Source organism: Ptychodera flava, chromosome 4 (genome assembly GCF_041260155.1).
Source record: "Ptychodera flava strain L36383 chromosome 4, AS_Pfla_20210202, whole genome shotgun sequence".
NCBI lineage: Eukaryota > Metazoa > Hemichordata > Enteropneusta > Ptychoderidae > Ptychodera > Ptychodera flava.
This window is the reverse complement of record NC_091931.1, coordinates 31,242,299-31,264,968: the sequence shown is the minus strand read 5'-3', so window position 1 is coordinate 31,264,968 and position 22,670 is coordinate 31,242,299. Positions and strand designations below refer to the sequence as shown.

Sequence of the window (22,670 nt, the reverse complement as noted above, 5' to 3'; positions counted from 1 at the left end):
TGTGATTTGACATTTTGACAGAAAATGGAAATCTTTAAAGAGGAAATATTTTGACTTGGTGTCAGACAAGTCTTGATAGAAGTTCTAAAAGAATTGACCCTGGATACATTTTATGTACATATTCACCATTTACGGTCTGATTTACAACATGCCACAGAAAAAGTTCATGTATACATTTACATCACGTTAGCCCCTTCTCACCCACGTAATGATGAGAAGTATATTTCACTTGATCAATCTAGGGATGTTGCAATCTAGGGATGTTTTATCTTGTATTGGAATACTTTGAATTGATGTTACTTAGGGTGCGAAATTTCCCTTGTGTAGTGATATCTTTCCATATAGCATGAGACACACATATATATACACACACATATATGTATATACACACACATACACATAATATGTATATATTTTGTGCATGTGTGTATATATATATATATATATATATATATATATATATATATATATATATATATATATATATATATATATATACACACACACACACATAATATGTATATATTTTATGTGCATATGTGTGTATATATCTATCTATCTATATATCTATCTATATATCTATATATATCTATCTATATATGTATATACACACACACACACACACACACACACACACACACACACACAAAATCAAAATATATACATACATATTATATTTGCTATGTTCTCTTTTTTATCACAAACACATACATATATATATATATATATATATATATATATATATATATATATATATATATATATATATTTATATATATATATATATATATATATATATATATATATATATATATATATATATATATATATATATATATATATATATATATATATATATATATATATATATATATATATATTCACAAAGAACAAAGAGAGACATTTTCACACATTATCTCATACAAGTTCTCACAGTCCTTGTGTCTGCATTACCCATATAGTGTGTTCCTCCGGGTCATCAGGAAGCACAACCAAATACGACCCGGAGCTGCTCAAACAGGAGGTGACTGCAGCAAAGCAGAGGGTGGCCAAGCTGAAAAATGAGCTGGAACAAGTTAAAACAGAGGTGCACTATAAGGAAAGGGGAGTGGCAACCTTACAAAAGTGAGTACTACTAAGAAGTTTGGTCTTTGTACTTCTGCTTGTGTTAAGGGTATTGTACATATCATGAGTTCTCAGTGTCTGTGGTTTGTTCCGATCCAACCACAGCCATGTATGCACGGTGATCGTTTGATACAGCCAGGTTGTATAGAAGTTACATCTTCTGTCAACGCGACTTCCAATCCTGGCACTTAAATACTCAGCATTTTCTATAAATCAGTGTGTACAAAATACAAAAACAAAACAGCTTTTCCAAAAATCAAACTTGCAAGCAAATTTTAAACATCAATAGGACGTACTGGGGATAATTTTATTTTCACTGGAATTTATTATAGCTGAAATTTGATTTTCAATGTTTCACTGTGATCTTATTTTCACTTCATCTTAGTTTGACTACATGCAAAGTGTAGAAAATTAAAATTTTCACTTGGATTTTATTTTAGTGGGAAAAAAGCTCCAGGGAAAATAAATTCCAAGTGAAAATACAGTATTCCACAGTAGTCAAATATGATGCATCAATTTTCAATCATCAATATTGTCAAAATGACAACAACTTGCTGCCGAATACTTCCACTGACACCAGCCCAGGGCATTTGGAGAATCCTTTTGTCGTGCTCTCCCTAAAAAGAAAAACATAAAATCAAACAGTTGGTGTTGTGATTTTTTTTTTAGTGAGGAAGATAAGATCACCTTGTTCCACTCCATATTCCAAGCAGCCATTGTTCTGGGAGTAGAAGTTGAGTGGTCCTTGTGAAATTATTGACTTTAAAATTGACTGTGAATTGTATGCGTTGTTATCTAGGTGTTTACATTGGTAGCGTTGGCAGTCTGGGTGTCTCTGTATTCATTTAGTCGCCGGGTTTGTTGAACGCAGTAATGCCTCACCTTGAGCAGACCCTAGGTCGTTGCTCGTCCAGTTGCGAAAAAATGTGTTACTCCGTCTGTGCATTGGCCAGGTTTGCTGGCAAATTCTTATGTACTTGGTGTGTAAAATTGAAGGGAGAGGGATTGTCAGGAAGCAAAAAAATTTACAGGCCACAGCATATTACACCCATCCCTTTCGATTGAAATTTCAGCGCGGCCTGGATGCTTCTTTGGTTTGATCCATTTTTTAGAAAAAATAGGGATGGAAGCAGGAAGAATGCACAAAAAAGTTGTCAATAACTTGGGAGATTTACAAGGCCACATACACAACTCATAACGCCCACCGCTGTGGTTGAAATTTTACTACCAGTCTAGATACTTCTTTTCTATCGATCGGTGCAAAATATAGAATCACGCAGTGCTTACATTTTAAGATTTTCACCCAAATATTGCTTCAGGGTGGTCTGCATGTCAACATTTTCTCCAGTTCAAAGATACAGGGTGAAGCAAGGAGACAGGGCGTGCAAGTTTACATGTTCTGTAAATTGTCACATGCATTTCAGTGACGTCCACAGATCATAGTAAAGCAATTACAAAAATATGACCTACCTCATCTCGTATTTATCAAAAGGTGATGACACCGCCACTTTCTAAAATCACCCAAAGTAGTTTAGCGCCGTGAGGAATTTCTTGCTAAAAATAACCAACGAAAGAACAGTCTTTCACCCGAAGGATTTTATTTTCTGGCTAAAAATATCACGAGAACATTTTTCACTCTAGATATTTTTATTTCTAAAGGAGCTCGCCCAAAGGTTTGTAGCACTCGGGCTCTTTCATACGTTTATGTTGATTTAAGAACATCAGGGGTGCAAATACTTGTGAGAAGCGTTATGCAATCGTCGGGAGCCGCATTCCGCGGTACAAGAGGCAGGTTCAGAAGCCTTCCAATAGAGGACAGCCAGTGCAAATATTATCAGGATCATTCCATCCTGCAAAAGGGTTGGCTAATTTCAGGAATTTGATGAGAATTTCTGATAAGGGCAAACACTCGTCTCTCCGGACTCGCTGCTCTCTGCTCTTTGGCAATTTGTTACGAAGGGGAAAAGAAAAAAGCTGGAGTTGTGTCAGGTAGCTGAAAAATTGATTGCATCACACAGTAGTCAACTTAGGATTCTAGCTGTGCTGCGATCCAGATTTGTTCTAACCATGATAACCCTTTATACTCTCTATACACAAGAAACTTTTCTGCATTTATATGAACTCTGTTTGACTTTTTAACGTTTGGACAACGTGAGCTTGTCTATCTCAAAATATTTGTCGACTAAATGGCCAGTCATTTTCCTGCATATCGTTTTGTATGGGCTTCAAGAAAGGAATTTTTGTGGCCGGATAATCTCAGCTTACTTGGGCTGTGCATTCTGCAGGTAATATATGCAAATTTGGATATTTGTAAGAAGTGTACCAAAACATGCTAGGGCATATGTTATCATTATCCATGACGTGTGTTTACTTTAAGACCATATTTCCTCTGGTGATGCCAACTGGAACAGAACTTTCAAATATGTAAAACTGCAAGCTTTGGTCTCTTGCTTGTCTCCGCTTTAATAATTATCTCTGTGTTTCCAGTCACTGCCTTTCATTTTAGCATCACTCAAAGGCCTCTAAAGTAAATGCAGATGAACAGAGTATGCAACTCCTCTTTCCCCCATAGACATTAGTCTAGAATATAGCCAGTCATTTTGTCACCCTGCAAACCAGGAAAAGACCCTCCTTGAGTTAGCAGAGCCTTGTAATGACTGCATAGGTTCTAGACTACCAAACATTGTTTCGATCAAAGTATCGAGTCTTGATTCATAATTGGACAGCTTCCTTTACTACACTGTAAAGAGGACATTGAAGTTGCCAGGAAGGTGTTTTGCCGTTTGTCGAGTTGTGCCACTTTTTGCAACAAATCATTTATTCTTCTCAGAGACAAAGTTGTCATGCAGATCAAGCTAATGCATCAATGTTGTTTTTTTTCTGTTTTGCATTTTTTCTCCAGTGTTGATAAGAAGATGTCTAGCTCCCAATCCAACTACAAGCTGTCGGATGCACAGGCCATCCTGGCTGAAATTCACTCCATACAGAAGGATATTTCTTCAGGTGAAAAGGAAAAGGCTGATCTCATGATGGTAGGTGCAATGTATTAAACCACACCGTGGTAACTTTCATTCATGATCCCCCTGCCCCCACCCAGACAGTCCAGTGGTTTTGGTTGGAGGCACCAATTATAATACTTTGAATGAAGCTACAAGCAGTGTAATATGAAATTGAAAAAATGCTGATGACTTTGCATGTAGTGAACTCTACACTGCATACTGCGGTTTTGACATTGAAACTGTGTTGTATGATGAATTGCTTTGCATACAAGAATTACTGTGGAATGAAGTTTCCTAAAACTGAGACAAGTTAACTATATCTACCTGCCATTGTCATCTCTCTTCACTAGTGAGTTTGACAATGAGTTGCCTTTCGTTTAATTTTGTTTTAGTTTTATTATTGCTTGTGAATTCCTAAATTTTCTCCTTTCCCTCACCTTTGACCTGATAGACAATTGGAAGGCTTAAAACTAGTTTTAGCAGCAACACCAGCATCTCAGCACCAGACATCTCAATATCCATGACATCCCTGTCATCCATCGCCAAAGAAAAGAAGACCACGTCGTCGCAGACGGAGCTGACGGGGGACTTCCCGTCGTCGGGGGCGCGGCTAGCCGAAAAGGCAAAACTCAAATTGCAGAATGAAGAAGCGAGGAGAAGGTAAGCAAAAGAGGAAGGTAACAAAGGGGAGGGAGAGGGGGAGGTTGGGGGATAGACTTTTGATGGTCAGGCCATGGGGAAAGTATATGTTGAATGGATAGACATACACCATGTTCATCGCAACTTGCATGTCTCGGTAAGACAAGTCCCAAATTTTGGTGTTCAGATTCTCAAGTCTGGTTTGAACCAAGTTGACCTGATAGTATCAGATTAGTAAGGTAGGAAACAGCTCAAACCTGTGCTGTCTTGCGCTTTAACAAAATGATGTCAGGGTGCAGGTTGGTAATATTATCTTGTGATGTGTCGATGAGACGGGGAACATTTCTCAGTGACTTGAGAAAATCTACATTTACAGTCTATTAAAACGTTTGCTCACATATGTGAAACCAAGGCACTTTCCCATCTTCCTGTAAATTTTGTGTCTACATCATGAATATTCAAAAATTCCACAGAAATGTCACATTCTTTTTGTCTTTTTGCAGGAAATGTCTCCTTCAGATCCAGCTGGCTGAAATTGAAAACAAGGAGTTGCCAGGGCAACACGAAGCTGACAAGGACAGGATACTTCTGATTCAAGAGAAAGAACAGCTTCTCAAAGAGCTGAGAAAGATCAACCCTAGGAAACGGACAGAAGGCGAGATGAAAACGTTAGAAGCGGAGAAAAATAGGCTAGTTAGAGAAATCAGCGAGGCCAAGAATATGTCGCACAAGCTAATAGGAGACAGGTATGCACTTTGTTGTAGTTGAGAATAGGACCCGAAAGACCATGAAAGCTTCATGCTTATTGTTTGAGTGATAGAATCTCATTGGTTAGTGGTTGAGTGTAGAGTTCTGCCAGCCAATCAGAATGTTTCTTCTATGCAACTGCGGTCATGACATGTCTTCTCAATTGGCAAGAAGACCACAGGTGATATACCTGCAGTTATTGCGTGGATCATGCACACAGAAATGCCATCGGCAAAAGTATTCTCAAGCCAAGAGATTGCTTAGTAATGACATCTTTGACATTTTATTTTGTCAGGTTAAAAATTGAAGAAAAGAAGAAAGAATGTTTACAGCAGTTATCTGAAACAACACAGTTAATTACATACCTAGAGAATCAATTAAAAAGGTAAGACTTGGGTTTGAATTTTGCTGTTGTCGGTGTTGGGATTGCTGACAATATACAGCAAGGAGGCTATCATGGAACTAACAAATTTTGTCTGTTATTGTCTCATCTACAGTATGTCTACCAGTACATTGTCGATTTCGTCCAGTTCAAGCCGCGGCTCACTCAGTGCGGCGTCCAGCAGAGGTTCCCTGGCGTCCAGCAAAGGTTCACTGAACGTCAGTTTCACTGACATCTACGGGCTGCCGCACACGCAAACCACAACTGACATGGAGATACGGGAACTGAAGGAGAAGGTGAGTCATCATCCATCCATTCGGTTGTTTCCATGTTTACAATATGTGAAAGGGGTCGTATATCAGAAGAGGCGTGAGTGAAGATTAGTCGGAAGAGATTACATTTTTTGTATTTATTATCAGCAACCTAGGGAGTTGTCTGGGGTATCGTTGGGAGTGATGTACATGGCTTAAGCCCTCCTGATCCCCAGAAAACCCTTTTTGTGCATATCCGAGGGTTTGTGTCAGTAAAATTGACTTGCACTTGAAAAGATTGAAATTTTACTGATATGAAAAATGCATCCGGGATAAAAAGGGTGATCACACTACAAGCTGCAAACTAAGTTTGGTTGAATTGATCAAGTGTTCGTGCTGGTGGCCAAATGTGTTCTGGCAAATGGTAATACTGTGCATGAAGTTAGGCCTTCAGGCTGTGTGAGAGACAGTCCGCATTCCATACACTTTGATCGCTCGGAGGCAGCCATCATCACATTTATGGCTCACTTACAAAGTGCACCCTTCTTGAAATGTTACTAGTGTGCCAGATGGCAAAAATTTACATGTAACTTTTTGGGCGAGAGACTGTGTGTGAGGTTGGTCGTGCATGTGTGTTTGAAAAGTTCATGTCCATGGCATCATTATTTTGCTACTTTGTCAGATTTGTAAACTATATCTGTGTATACTGTGTGGCGTGTTAAGGATAGCTGTATATACAAGATGATCATTGTATATTGCTGATGTGTATGCTAAGAATAATTTACAGAATGTAATGTACATTTCTCCCAGGTCGATGCCCTTCTCCAGGGTAGTGCCGGAATGTCGTCACTTACAATCCGGGCTACAAACATTTCTCCAATCCATGAGACTTCCGGAGCAGAAACCTCGGAAAGCTCAAATGCATCTCTGGGCCCGACAAGCAATAAACTAAATGCGAATGGGACGCCCAAATCGCTCACATCGCTATCACCGAGGTCTTCCTTGTCGTCGCTCTCGCCACCGGCATCTCCGGGCGTGAACACCGGAGGGGCCACTCTTCCAGAAGCCCCGCCGCCCACGTATCAAGAGCATTTCATGAACTTAGAGAAACAGAGAGCCCAGCTTGAGGGCAGTGTGCCGCAGTTACACTCGGACTCAAATGACTCAACGCCGGTGTCCGGCGCAGGTCTGACACCAGCGTCAGCAGCTCATCATCAAGTGCCTTCGTATCATCAACAACAGCAGATGTTTGATGTACACAGCAGAGCCGTGCAGCAGGGACTGGCTAGGTTGAACTTGGAGAGCAAGTCCAACAACGTTGACTACACCCTGGATTATGCCAACCAACCACTCAGTCCAATCTCAGAAGGAATGCCAGGTACGTTGTGGAGGTAGTCACCCAAAATCGTTGTCTCAGCTTTGACAAGCCTGTCCTGAAGTGTGTCTTTGGCAGTCAAAGCTACAAAAAAAGCTAGCAGTTTGACAGGAAATGTGTACCAGCCTGCCAAACATATCTAGCTTTGTCATCGTTTTTTGGCGGCAGTCCTGGATTGTACAAATGTGTATGAAAGAGTAGTACTGTCCCAGTGTTTCTGTATCCAGATCAGTAAAACTGCCTGAGAGCATCTTTTAGAATAGCAGAGCTTTCCCATTAACCCTTCCACCCCCATTTCCCACTCCAGAAGTCCAACTTTACCGTAGACAACAATGGGGATTGGTTCAAACCATAGTAATGGAAGGGTTGAAAGTGTCAGGTTTGCAGAGCTATCCAACAGCATATCCCAGTTTGAAAAAACCTTTTGAAAGTTTGTCTTGCATGGATGGATCTTTCCAAAGAGAGAGAAAACAGACCAAGGAAAAGAGTTAAAATTTGATTTGAACAACCCATGCTATTGGCAATCAACATACAGCATTCGCTGAAAATACTGTAATCTATGAAAACATCTCTATTCGGAGGCAGCTATTTGGCATTTCACGTACAACCAATAGCATGTGTGAGTGCAGTTAGCAACAGTCAGATAAACTGATGAATATTATTCTTGTTGCAACAGGTGTGGTTTCAGTTGGGAGCCAATCGAATGGCAACACACGCAGTGTATCAGCAGCCATATCAGATGAATCTGTCGCTGGCGACAGTGGAGTTTATGAAGCTGCAATCAAGAGGTGAGCCTGTCACTGCCTTTCGATGCCATATGGTGACATAGGTGTCCATATGGCACAGTGTGTACATGGTGTGTGTGTGTGTGTGTTCCTAGTGATAATGTTCAACAAACTGAGCGGAGTTGTGTTGCCGTATGGAACAAATCAGAATTTGATGAGCTGCAGTTTTTTTTTCTGATTTGAGAATTTGTTTTGTTTGATTACTGAGGCATTGATATTCCTATAAACCTTTTACCGGATACATTGAAAAAAAACTAGCAATTGCTTCCCATCGCAAAGTTGGATTTCAACTCTCTGTGAGAGATGAAATCCCAAGTGATCAAAAGTGTACTTTTAATAGTAGTTTGATACTAAACTATCAGACAAGAAAAAGTATGGTTGTCTTATACATATTTTCACACTGAGATGTGTTTAAGATAATTTCTTTTGTCAGGAGATGAACTGACATGCTGATGTTTTGTTGACATAGTTCCTGCAGGAGAGAATCCCAGTGCCAAAACTGTACACTACACACAATGTCTCAGTGTGACCATTGAGGGCGCACTCATATGGTGTATGATGTTCCACAAGGAACTAAACAGTGCAATCAGTATCTGTCATTAAACAAAGTATCATTTAATGTACACATCATTATTTTATAATAGATGTCATGACTGATTTAATCTGGCAATGATTTTATTGTAGGTATTCATAATTTCTCACATTTCATTACTCCACAGACCTGGTGAGGTAGGAGATGAAGTGTTCTTTAGCGATCCAGATATCCAGCAACTGGAAGCTGCTCAGATTCAGATTTGTTTGAAATATGAAACTTCCGACAGTCTGCTTCATATCAGTGTGGAACAGGCCAGGAATCTCAATGTTCTTCCGATACCAGACAAAGCAAAAGTGTAAGTACTCTTAGAGGGACGTTGACGTGGTAGAGTTTGTAAATTTCACCCTTAACAAGACTTCCACTGGACGGTACATGTATATGTTTTCCTAGTTTAAAAGATGTTCTTCTGAAACTCTAGTCCTGTTTACCATTTAATGAGTATCAAGCACAGGACTTGCTGTGAAAGTGACCATGAACTTGACCATTAACCCTTTTCCTGCCAAGTCCATATTTCACCACCAGGTCAAGATGGTTAAAATTAATGAAACACAACGTATTCCATATGATGTATTTTAACATAATACTGTACATTTGAAGGCTGTTGAAAACATAATACTGTAAAGTTGATTTTTTTTGGACAAAAGATGCTATAACATACCAAGCCAAGTGGGTGAAAATACGTCATGTTTTGGCTCAATACCGCTTTTTACTGACTTGGCTGATGGGGAAGTGATACAGTTATTACTGTCTGGCAGGAAAAGGGTTAAATGAAATATAATGGAACTGTTCGTGGCCTACTATTCAAATAGTAAAACTGACAAGCAGAAAATTGCCCACGGTGAATCTTGAAGGCATACTTTTCAGCATGGATGTAGTAGTGAGCCCTCTGTATCTGAACAAGCTTAACTTTTGTTTTCGTATTTCCTACCCTCTAAAGGTACATAAAAACAGCATTATATCCTGCCAGTACCAATTCAGCCTTTTCCACAAAACCTTGTGAGGACAACAGTGCTGCTGTCTTCGACGAAACCTTCAAAGTACCCCTGGCTTCAAGTCAGCTCAACAACAAAACAATACAAGTCAACGTGTGGTCAGTCAATGAAAGTAAAGAAGAGGATTGTCTTGTAAGTTAGACGAGATTCTCTCGCTCTCTGACAAAGTAATATTAATGATCATCAATACAAGGCAGAAACAAGATTTTTGAGTCAGTGTGGGCTACAGCATACAGAGAGACAGATTTGCAGGTATTGATCGGAGAAAAAGGAAGGAATGAAGAAATCGTGGATGGTGATTGATTACATTGGTGGCACAGCAAGCAGAAACCATTTTACATACTACCAGGTAGTAGTTATCGGTGCAGAAGAGATATCCATGTTCCTCAAATTGTGCACTATACGTGATTCCTCATGCACCGTACGTGATGCCATTTGGCAAATTCTGTGACAATAATGCACATGTACAATACATAGCATTTACAGTTACAGATTATGTGAAATGCATTTTTTGAAAAATACAATTTCAATTTGCAGGGAGGTGTGCAAGTAAGCCTGGCCAATTTCAATGCTGCGTCGCCGTGCAGACAATGGTACAACATACTGAACTACAAGTACCTACAAACAGAGAGCAGGAAATGCAGTGGACACACGTCACTCTCCGACTCACCCAATAGCATCTCAAGCAATACAATATTGGTGAGTAGGCTTTGTGGTTTCTGTTGCACATTGCCATTGCATGCATACAGGCAGGCAGGCAGGCATGTACGTAGAAGGCAAAAAGCTTGGAGTTAAAGTATGCATATTGACAAAACAGAAAGGTGCATTCTATGTTGTGATGTTACTTGATTGGTCCAAATATGCAGGCGCTGATTGACTGTTTGACACAAACAGCATTTTGCATTAATCGCCAGTAACCTAGGGAGTCAGAGTTAAGAATAGGAATAAAGAAGAAAGCAAGAGACTCCCAGGAAAACCTATTTTATGTTTTTCGAAAGGTTTGTGTCCACCAGTCTTCACTTATAATGTAAACTGTTTGGCAAATTTCCACTGCATTTTTATCTACTGACTATCAATCTACCTGGTTCTTCATCTCAGTGGAGGAAACAGTTTTTGAACCACAAACTTGCGACTCAGTTCTGTAGTGATTCTCACAACTGACATACGCATCTCTTGGTTTTTATCAGAGCAATGACAGAGTAGTTGAACTGTTGGAAGCGTCGTCGTCAAGGTTACGGAGGGCATCGATGGGAGAAAGAGGATCCGAGGAACAGATAGCGTTAGATATACAGGACGGTTCAGATTCAAGGTAATTCATCTTTACAAACCCTACCTGACCTCAGTCGTCGACCCTACCTCCTCTCTGGGCCAGACACAGTAGTGATTTCCATATATCTGTGTGGGGCTGTAGTGACACAGTAATTATGGTGAATTTCATCAACCATACCAATTGAAGTCAAAACTCATTAATGTTGTCAAATCCCTTCAACTTGGCACACATCAAACATCGTTGTAAAAGAGGAATGTCAACCATATTTACCGATGGAATGTCAGTAATTATGCAGAATGTAGATGGCACACTTTTTCGTTGGGGTCCACCATGTGAAAATCATTGATTGACTGCGTGCAACAAATGTAGGTGATGTACCTCCTTTAACAAGATCATTCCTTGTCAACAGTCCACAATCACCCATTGAGGAAAATGGGTTCAGGAAAGACCTTTGTGTTGTAAGGGTTTTAATGTCATTGTCAAATTTTCTTTTCAGATTCCGATCATCTTCATTTGACACATCACTGTTCAGACAACAACAGCAGCAGCAACAACAACAACAACAACACCAATATGTGCCAATCTACCAGCAAATTGCAGTGCCTCCAACGCTGACAGAGGAGCAGCAACATCATCTGTACCTGCAACTCCAGCAACAGCAACAGTTGCAGCACCAACAGTTGCAACAGCAGCTGTACCAGGAACACCAACAGCAGCAGCAACAACAACAGCAACAACTGTACACAGAGCAGCAACAACAACAGCTCTTTGCTGACCAGTTGGCGCAAAACCACCCTCATCATCCTCAACAGCAACCACAACAACAACAGCCGCCCTACCCCGGGCAGTTCCAGCAACAACTCTACTCGGAGCAGCTTCAACAGCAGCAGCTTTACCAGGGACAATTGCAGCAACAGCTGTACACCGAGCAGCTGCAGCAACAACAGCTGTACAATGAACACTTGCAGCAGCAGCAACAACTTTACCAGCTGCAGCAGCAGCAGCAGCAGCAACACGCGCTCCCTCCCCGCTTTGTGGTCGGGGAGGGCAGCGCCAGCCCAGCCAGTGGGTACAGTGCCTTAATGAACATTTACGAGCATGGGAACATTCAGCGCAATCACATGAGCGAGCAGGAACTCTCGCAGATTTGGCTGTGCGACAAGGAGACGAACACGGACGAACTGAAAGGTGGAGAGTTCATGCGAGGTGGCAAACTTGCCAGGCCCAAGGACACTGGCAGGGGGAATCTTCGTGCCAGCAACATTGTGAGGTCGGCGACCTTTTCACCAGGCCCTCAAAAACAACAATACACTTGTCGGGTGAGTATCCGGTCTCCTTAAGCCTTGCACTCCTCAAAAATCCATAGTAGGCATCATCCAACAGAAACTCTTTTAAGTGCCGGAAATCTCCAGTAGGGAACATCATACCCACTTATGATCCCATTTATATGAAAGGGAATGCATCCTAGCACAGCCGACTCTAAAACAGTGTAAATATGTGCTATCTGTGGGATACTGTAATCTCAATTGTACCTGACTGTGATTGTTTGTTAACTTGCAGCTCAATCGCAGTGATAGTGATAGCTCGATGCCGTTGTACCGGAGAGGACCGTTTGTCAGGAACTCCATTGAGAGGAAGAGTTTGCGATGGAAGAAGGTGAGTCCATGGATAAGCAAGCACCCCATCCTAGATCCTGCCTCCATTGAGTGCTTTGTTGAAATGTAGCATTTGAGAACTGCCCGATTGTTGATATCAATTTCAAACCACCTCATGGCAGTGTTGATTCCAAATTAACTTATGGCAGGCAATGTTGATTTCAAACTACCTTATGGCAGTGTTGATTCCAAATCACCATATGGCAATGTTGATTTCAAATCACCATATGGCAATGTTGATTTCAAACTACCTTATGGCAGTGTTGATTCCAAATCACCATATGGCAATGTTGATTTCAAACTACCTTATGGCAGTGTTGATTCCAAATCACCATATGGCAATGTTGATTTCAAACTACCTTATGGCAATGTTGATTTCAAATCACCTTATGGCAATGTTGATTTCAAACTACCTGATGGCAGTGTTGATTCCAAATCACCATATGGCAATGTTGATTCCAATCACCATATGGCAATGTTGATTCCAAATCACCATATGGCAGGCAATGTTGATTTCAAACTACCTTATGGCAGTGTTGATTCCAAATCACCTGATGGCAATGTTGATTTCAAATCACCTTATGGCAATGTTGATTTTAAACTCCCTGATGGCAATGTTGATTTGAAACTACCTTATGGTGATGTCAATTTCAAATTACCTTATAGCGATGTTGATTTCTAACCACCTCATGGCAATGTTGATTTCATATGAACTAATGGCAATGTTCATTTCAAACTACCTAATGGCAATCTTGATTTCAAATCATCTTATGGCCATCACTATGGCCATGTTGATTCCATATTAACTTACAACAATGTTGATTTCACTTTATGGCAATATTGATTTCAAATCACCTTATGGCAATGTTGATTTCAAATCACCTAATGGCAATGTTGATTTCAAATAACTTTATGGCATTGTTGATTTCAAATCACCTTATGGCAATGTTGATTTTAAATTTGAGTATGGCAATGTTGATTTCAAATCACTTCATTGCAATGTTGATTTCAAATAACTTTATGGCAATGTTGATTTCAAATTTGACTATGGCAATGTTGATTTCAAATCACTTCATTGCAGTGTTGATTTCAAATCACCTTATGGCAATGTTGATTTCAAACCACATTACAGCATATGTTGATTGTTTTTTTCCTCTCACAGGGGATAAAGATCCCGCAGTTACATGTAGAGAATGTACCACAGAGAACTTCACTGGACTTGGAGCTGGACCTCCAAGCATCACGCATGAAACATACTTATCTACAAGAGGAAATTGCACGTCTCAAAGAAATCAGACTGGGAATGGAAGAGGCGAGGGCACAAGGTCAGCTTTTCTACCTTTTACTGCTAAATGTTGGTGTAACTTTATTGTTTTCTGTGGCAAAATCAGATCTGTACAGTGTAAAATAGAGATGAAGAGCTTACTTGGTGAATTTTGCTAAATGAATAGGTTTGTTCTCTCATCTTAGGTCTTGTGTTAGGTCTCTTAAAAGGTGATGCAACAAGGCCCTTTTAACTTTATTTTCATTTTGTGTTGATTTTTGAAGCTCACAAGATCTAATCACCAACATTAAGACAACAAAACAGAAATGTTTACCATTATAGCAGCAAGATAACGGTAAATAATTCACTGTTCAGAACTCTACAGTGTACATTGTGAATATGTAATATTCCTGACATTAATTCTGCTGTGGTTGTGACCTGTCATAAATTTAAATATCCTTTTGAAATGAATGAGGAAAAAAATGGGCATGCATGGTTAGTCTAGATAAAGGTGCATGAGGATGTGAAACAAAACCTTTGTATTTTTTCAGCCTCATATACCTGATATTTGACAGACAAATTTGATAATTTCAAATCACTGAAATAACACAATAGTCCCCAGATTTACAGAGAACATTTGACAAGTATGATATTACATATTGGAATTTGTAAGTTCGGTGTGTATATCTGTCATGCCTGACACTTGACTGTTGGCTCTCTATTCTTTTGATCAACTCGCCAAAAAGACATTTTAACCCTCATGAAATCATGGCGGTGTGGATTTGTCATGCCAGTACCCATTGCCCTAGCACCAGAATGAATAATAAGGAAATGAAAGGACAGACAAGATGTGCCCTGTTTTCAAACAAGATTCTCCTTCTTCTTGCATTCACAGGAGAGAAGCCAGTGTGGCTGAGTGACAATGATATTCTTGGGAGACTGCTGGAGAACGCAGAGGCCTCGGTGTTCAGGGAGAAGGAACGTCTTCAAGACAGAAACGACAGATCATTGAGGAAAGCCTCCAAGGAAATCTACAAACTGAGGCAGAGCAAAAACCAGCAGCCTGAAGTTATGTCATTCAGGTAATGACAAAAAATCAAATGCCAAGAGTTTTTGATTTTGGTAAAAATGGGACATGCACCTTATGCATGGAAATTTGCTCACGAAGGATCAACATATCCTACACAAACATTTATTTGTGAATTCTGTGCACAGATGGCAACAGTTTGTAATTGCGAGAATTTTTTTACATCACAAGGATATTTTTATAAGAATGGCAATGGAAGTTGCATGAACTGCTTGAAATCTTATTCAAAATCTCAGTTTGCGTCACAGATTCTTCGTTTATTCTTCTTGAATGATTCATCTGCCACAAACTGCTTGAGACTTACAAAATTTCAAATGCATGTGATATCTTGCAGGGAAAAGATGGCATTTTTTACGACAGTAAATGTCAACATCCCATCACTGCCAAAGAATGACTATTGAATGGTACCCTTTGACCTCTAGCCGGTGAACTTACGACCTGCGAAGCGCTAATTTTGATGAAAGGAGTGTTTTTCATGAGAGACGCAAAGATGGAGTCGTTGAATGGCCAGTGAAGTCTGAACAATGACATTGAGAAAGCGGACACCAAAAAAATACAAATACAGAGAAGATCTTTTATTATTGTATTTAAGAAGAAGTTATTTTACAGTTATTGTGAACTGTCGCTTTGAAGAAACTGAACTCGATGAAGATGTAGCCAGCATATCATATCTGAAGCATGAATGTGTTTGAAATTATAGAGTTATTTAGAATGTCATTTTGACATCGTACAGTGAAAAAGAAAGAGCGGGCAAGAGAGAGAGAGACCGAGAGAGAGCGAGCGTGCGAAAAAAAGAGCATCAGAAAGAGAGCCTGGATGGATGGATGGTAAAACAGAATCCGAGTATGATGCACTCATCTTTAGTGTGTACCAAAAAAAAAGGCCAGCCAAAGGCTGTTTCCTAATTTTTTTGAAGGTATTTGTACATATTTTTTGGAGAAAAAAAAAACATTACACAGACAATTGAGTTTCTATCATGCAAGAGACTCCGGCCTATGTTATAACCTTATAGGGGAAAAAGATGGGGGAACTTAAGTATGTGGGGTTTCACAGTGTATGTTGCAGGGGCAAACTTTTTTATAGTGTGTGAAATGAAGGGACTTCATTCCCTTGCCCAGCCCCTTTTAAAGACTTTCTACCAGTGAATCGGTGCCTAGCATTTTTATTTTGATAGAGTATTTTTTGTCCTCCAAATTAGTTAAGTATGATTTTTTTTTTTCCTGTATGATGAATTCATATTCGGGTGGAAAGATTTTATCATGAAAGTATTTAAAGAAAACCATCCGTTAAATACAAATATTGGAATATTAGTGATCTTCAGTAACATTGTAGCAAAAATTAAATACTTTGTAATTTTTTTATCATTTCATTCGTTTTTGTTGCCGTTATTTCCACCAGTTTTTTTGTTTTCTGAATTGACTAATTGTTGCAGTCTACATCATAGAGACGTACATACATTCAAGAAAAGGGTTCATGTTTTATATTTTGGTTTGGGATTTGTTTTTTATGTTGTATCTTTGAATCAGAAGCGAAGGAAATGTAGTCAATCATAGTTGTTTAATGACAAAGTTCCCAATGCAGCTATTTAAAATGGTTAGCATTTGGATTCCCGAGAGGAAAACCCTGAATCTGAATCTGAAAAGGGGTTCAAGTCCATCATCTGCTCAGTGGCACCACGGATGACGACGATGATGATGACGACGATGTTGATGATGATGATGATGATGATGATGATGATGATGATAATGTTTATGATAACAGAGATCAGGTTGCCCTTCAGGACAGGGACTATAGGATACGCCCCTAAAGCACAAGGTTTTTCTTCAGAGCCAGAAAAGGTTCACGTACCCTTAGTGGCATAGGTGTAATAGAGTGAAATCTCCGGAAGGTTTTAAAGGGCTCAGAAAATCGTGGCCTAAAACTTGAAAAATCTGTTGTACTGAAGGTCATACTGAGTTTGCAGCGGTGGTGATGATAATGACAATGATGATGATGATGAGTCTGATGATGGTAGATGGTGTCCACTGAAGCATTGGGAAAACTTGCTAATTACATTCATTATGTAGTGGTAAACTGTTTCCAGAGCTCTTAGGATGGGGAGAATACCAGCCAAACTTTGGATAGCAGAAGATATCCCCCCTGATTAGTTCCTAAAAGTTTTTAGCTACCAATTCAAATTGTATATCTGTTTCGTCATAGAGAACGCCCTAACCCATTACCAATTAATCTATTTATATTCACATACACATAAAGTTTCTACAGAAATTTCAGCAACTGACATTCAAGAGATGCTTTACTTGGCAACCATTTTAAGGAATAAGATTAAAGGTCATAGGTCATGTAGGGGTCATTATCCACATAGGTTGCAAACTACATCCTTCAGGGGAAGTTACTGCTTGAACGCTGCTGACGTGCTAACGTATTTTGTATTTGCAGATTCAGGAGAAAAGTAATCATGTATGAAATCCTTTATTAATGATAGTTGGCATAGCGTAGCTGCAGAGCGTAGCTCCAGTCAAGTGCGGTCCCCTTGCCATCAGATTCTAAACCGTAACAGTAGACTCGCACACAGGGGATGTATTCAAACAGCTACAGCAGATATTCGACCATCTGATAGGTAGTTAATCAGACATTTGTGACCTTTGAACTTCAAGTGTAACCTTTGACCTCAGAGATGGGGCAACACTGATGTATAATTGTGTATTTTTGTTTTCTGTTAGTACCGTTACTTTTAGTATCACCTCTATTCCCCGAATCATTCATTTGGATATTTTTTCATAATTAATAACTGTTACTTGAATGTCTGCTGAAGCGAATGGTTGTCAATAGCAACATGCTTGATTCTTCTGTGTTTTTTTTATTAATTTCACACCAAATATATGACATACTTGTTGTAAAAATTCAATTTCACTGAAAAAAAAAATTTTATTTGTCAGTATTTATTTTCCGTATGATTATAGTGTGTGTTCTCTGTGATTTATCCAAAGTCTTTGGCTTGTTCAGTGTTTTCATGGCTGCAGTCTGTCTCTGCTTTCCGCTATAACCATGCCATGGCAAGTCAGCCCTAAACTACCGAGGAAATTCAGATTTTTGAGATGGCAATGTCAGATGTTCATTCCACGACATTTCACAGCAAAGGAGGTTTGTTTCAACTTTCATTGACTGTCGGGCCTCTAACAGATCAAGAGGTGGGGGGAGCAACCTCCCAGGGATGTGCTTTTGGACTCCTTGATCGAACAGTACAGGCTTCACCAAGGCATTTCACCAGTAACAGCTTGGAAAGGTCGTTGTTTGTCGTGGAATGAGGGTCTGCACACAAGTAACAGGCGTTTCTGTTGATGTTTGGATACATTTTTTAGTTCTGTGTTAATTTTTTTCACTTGTGTATTCATCCTACATGTGTGTGTAATCAAGATGTTAAGAAAAAAAACTTAGCAAAATTTTCGATCAATGGGTAGTAGAATCTTCCAATCCAATTCTGGGGAGAAAAACAAAAAAATATTGCAGGAGTAATTTATCTCCGAAAGAACTATCAATGACGTCATATACATGAAATGAACTGTTACACAAAAATTTCTCAAAGCTTTTTATATTTATCATTTATTGTTCCGTTTGAATGGTGAGTGCAGGGGAATTGTTTCACTGACATTCCAGCAGTCTGACAGAAGTTGATAGGTCACTGTTCTGCTCTTCCTAGGGCAACCTGGTTCCCACATGACCTCTGACCTCTGCAGGACAAGTGTGATGCAGGAGGCTTTTCAATATCCGGGAAGTATCTTTCATTGTAAAAAAGAAAAGCATTTCGTAAAAGCTGTGTACCTCCAGTCTGTTGCTGCCCTACTTTTTAAAGTTTTCCTCTAAATTATAGTGAATTTTCTTGACTTTTTAATCCAGGGATTTCTGGGTCAGCATACCAATAGCGGTGCACTTTTCCGGGAATGTACATTCAAATCTATCTATGCATGACATCTACAAATGTAGGAATCAATGGATATCAGAGAGGGTTACCAGCTCAGCTTCTGTAACATCACATTTGGACTTTACCATCAAAGTAGGACTGATTGTTTCCTTTGCACTGGGTGGAGCAGGGATTTCCCAATCGTGGCCCAACCATTATTTTGCTAGGGGAGAGCAGAATAGGTTGGAGGGGCTTTGTCCAAGTACTCACCAAAATGATACCATAAACCAGTACCTCATAATAATAATAAAAAAGACATACATTTTACAGAAACCTAGCACAATGTCACATTTTTATTCTTTATTTGCAGTTACATTTTGTTTTCGTCATTAATTTTTTGTTTGTTTTTTTTGGTAATCTCAGTCTGTATTGTATTGTATTGTTCCTCAGGTTCTCCATATGTCGTGGATAAAAAAAATGGTATTGAATTCGTGGTTAAACAAAACATTATGTAAAATGCCATGTAATTTGTTATTATTATTGTTATTATTATTATTGTTTTGCCATCATTATGTGAGTACACAAAAATGAGAGAATTGTCTCAAAAACAACAAAACCCTTTCCCTAAATTAAAATGTAACATTTATATTTTGCATAAAATTACATATGAAAAAGAAAAAAAATTATTGTGTGTCATTATCGTCTTTTATATACTGTCTGCGTACACTTATCTCTGTTAAACACAAACAAACATGCATTGTCATGTTGGCCTTGGAGAGAAACATTTTAAGGTAGTATGCGCCTCGAAAGTGAAAGACTTAAACTTTTGCCCAAACTTTCCTAAGTGAAACTTTCAATCATTCTCATACCATATTGGCAATAAAAATCGGGATCACTGTGCAAAGTTTGGAACTAGCGAAACAAATTACCCATCATTTTGCAATATTTGAAATTCAAAATGGCCGCCATTTCTGTGTTAACTCTATGGGTGAAAAATTAAATTTTTGATTTTCGAAAAACTAAGATGGTAAAAATGTTTCTTTCTCCAAGAGCTGTAAAATGAGCCCCAACACGTGGTAGATCAGAACTAGAAAAGAAATGTAGAAAGTTGAGATTCCGAATATCTGTCTCCGAGGCGCGTTCTACCTTAAATGTTCCTTCACATTTCCCCCAAGGAAACTTTAAACCATTCTCTTTCATAATTGGGAATAAATAGTCATTGGTCACTGAGCCAATGTCAGGATTATTAAAGAAAAGAAACGACGTAAAACTTGCCCATATCTGACACTCAAAATGGCCACAATACCGTGCCTTACTCGTTTGGGGAAAATGTCACTTTCCGGTTTTCACAAAAAGTAAGAGGGCAAAAATTTCACGTACCCCACAGACTTCAACGCAAGTTCATACAAACTGCAAACAAGCTAAGTGCTTCAAATACATATGTTCAAAGGGCTGTCACAGAGGTGAATTCTGTGTGAACGATCAAAATAATTCATAAATAACAGACGAAATCTTAGAGTTTCTGGTTGGATAAGTAAGCAGCTTCACCAAATTCGCCATATTTTTCTCCAACAGCACTTGTCAAACAGATTTCACAGTTGATTTTTAGACTCAGAGACATCATTTGCATATGTAAATTTTCGGCCGATGTTCAGAAACATAGTAAAAGTATTTTAAGTCAAAAAGCTTTCAAATGCATTGTGTAGGTTCCTAGGGATGCTGTCATGCCAATTTGCCCGAACGGTGATAAAATTAGCGTGCAATGTTCTAATATGGTAAAAAAAAGCACAAAAAGCACAAAAGCACTTTACACATGGCGTTCAAATGTGTGATTTAGGTTCCCATCGAATGACTCTTTTTAATGAAATATAGACGAAAGTCTTGCGGCCACTATTCCTGTTAAAACACTCTTTGCCTCCAACACGATTGGAACTAATTTGGGATGATTGAATTTCATATTTTTCAAATTTCTCAAAAGTATTATGTGCCGTATAGCTGAATGTTCCAATATTACAAATTACTCATAAAAACAAGTGTGTAACGTAAAAAGAAAAGCAGATGGGATTACAGTTGTAGATTACTAATAAATCGACATAACTTGACCATCCAATTATCCCAAATTAGTTCCAATCGTGTTCTCCATAATGAACCAGTCAAAAGCTCCAAATTTGCTTCATTGCTGCCTTGGGATGATTTTGTCAGATCAGAGTAAACGATCGTAAAAATTGCATATGTGAATTTGCTGGGCCACATTTGATATATTGGACAAACATCTTCACCGCTGCAACTTCTTGTCTGATAGCTTTCATGTTTGGCAAGTCAAACGTAATTCTCTTCTGATCAAATGGGGGCGTATCATCGTCACTTTTTTGTGCTTTGATAGGTATGCGACCGGCAACTATCACACGGTTTTGCCCTCCATACCGCGAACCCCTAATACAGTATGACGTTTACAGCTGCAAAGAGGTCTGCGTCGATTGTCAAATGCCTCTTGTTTTTCATTCCTAAGTTTGAAATATGCAGACCACGATTTGGTCACAATTTCTACACAAAACCTTTCCCGGTACGGCTGTTGCGTGTCTACAATTACCGGTATACGTCAGACCAGATGATTGTACGTAACCAGGAGCTTGGGGGCTAAAAATGGAACGATTATCGTGAGCCAAACTTGGACATTAAACGGCAAATGTATTATTTTTATCTATCGGTCGTTGGTGGTTATTTGAAAGTATGCACCAAAATATGTCAAACTTTTTTGCCTTGAACACGATTGGAACTAATTTGGGATCATTTGATTTTCAACTTTCTCAAAAGTGTTAGGTGTAATATAGCTGAATGTTGCAAAATTACAAATTACTCATAAAAACAAGAGAAAAGCAGATGAGCTTACATTTGCAGGTTAAAGCAACATTAATTCACCATCCAATTATCCCACATTAGTTGCAATCGTGTTCTTTATGGACCAAGAGGACAGGACCGTATGATACCTACCCCTTTTCCGTTGCTGTACACTACAAAATTTGATCTGGGTGTATAGGGTCACCAGCTGACCTTGCACATATGTATTCAGACCCAGAAGTGCACATTTCACACAGGACAGGCATGCTTTCTCATCAAGGAACAGTATTTTGAGCTTTGGTATCCCCGTCGAGGTTTCTTGGTCATATGTACATGTAAAAGACCTGCACGCAATGACTGGTTTCGTACTTAGCGGTACGCTCACCTTCAGTTGTTATAGATATGGATAGCATTCCTATCAGGTAGGAGTGCAGTAAAAGAATACTGTGAGAAATATTTATGTTTCTGGCCTATGTTTTGAGACACATGGATTCGAAATATGTCTTGCCCTTTGATTGATACAACTCATATTACATCGTGACAATATTCGGTCCTCAAAAAGATAGCCAGTCGACTCGGCGGGAGCAAGACTAATACTCGTATGCATATGTCATTTCTGTCGCCATGCCGTGCCCCCCCAAGTGCGCCCTCAATAGTGCAAAATTGTTTTACAATCGCTGTATGATCGGCAGTCAGTTTGCCGGTATTGGCAGGCATTGTCGTGGGAGGGGGGTTAATACAGGAGATACAAAACAATAGATAGCAAAG

General features: G+C 39.2%; 1 protein-coding gene across 2 annotated transcripts in view; it reads left to right on the top strand.

Annotated features, from left to right (window-relative positions):
* Positions 1-16,530, top strand: part of LOC139131482 (protein KIBRA-like) — a 76,640-nt gene extending 60,110 nt beyond the window's left edge. For both annotated transcript variants that reach the window (XM_070697544.1, XM_070697543.1), the window contains 17 exons: positions 963-1,125; positions 4,028-4,157; positions 4,576-4,784; positions 5,267-5,509; positions 5,806-5,895; positions 6,008-6,188; positions 6,954-7,521; positions 8,195-8,306; positions 9,023-9,193; positions 9,836-10,022; positions 10,428-10,589; positions 11,078-11,199; positions 11,657-12,479; positions 12,721-12,816; positions 13,978-14,140; positions 14,975-15,161; positions 15,501-16,530. In XM_070697544.1, the coding sequence (XP_070553645.1) occupies positions 963-1,125; positions 4,028-4,157; positions 4,576-4,784; positions 5,267-5,509; positions 5,806-5,895; positions 6,008-6,188; positions 6,954-7,521; positions 8,195-8,306; positions 9,023-9,193; positions 9,836-10,022; positions 10,428-10,589; positions 11,078-11,199; positions 11,657-12,479; positions 12,721-12,816; positions 13,978-14,140; positions 14,975-15,161; positions 15,501-15,567 (3,674 nt within the window). In that variant the 3' untranslated portion in view covers positions 15,568-16,530. The remainder of the gene's footprint in view (positions 1-962; positions 1,126-4,027; positions 4,158-4,575; positions 4,785-5,266; positions 5,510-5,805; positions 5,896-6,007; positions 6,189-6,953; positions 7,522-8,194; positions 8,307-9,022; positions 9,194-9,835; positions 10,023-10,427; positions 10,590-11,077; positions 11,200-11,656; positions 12,480-12,720; positions 12,817-13,977; positions 14,141-14,974; positions 15,162-15,500) is intronic.
* The last annotated feature ends 6,140 nt before the right edge of the window (positions 16,531-22,670 follow it).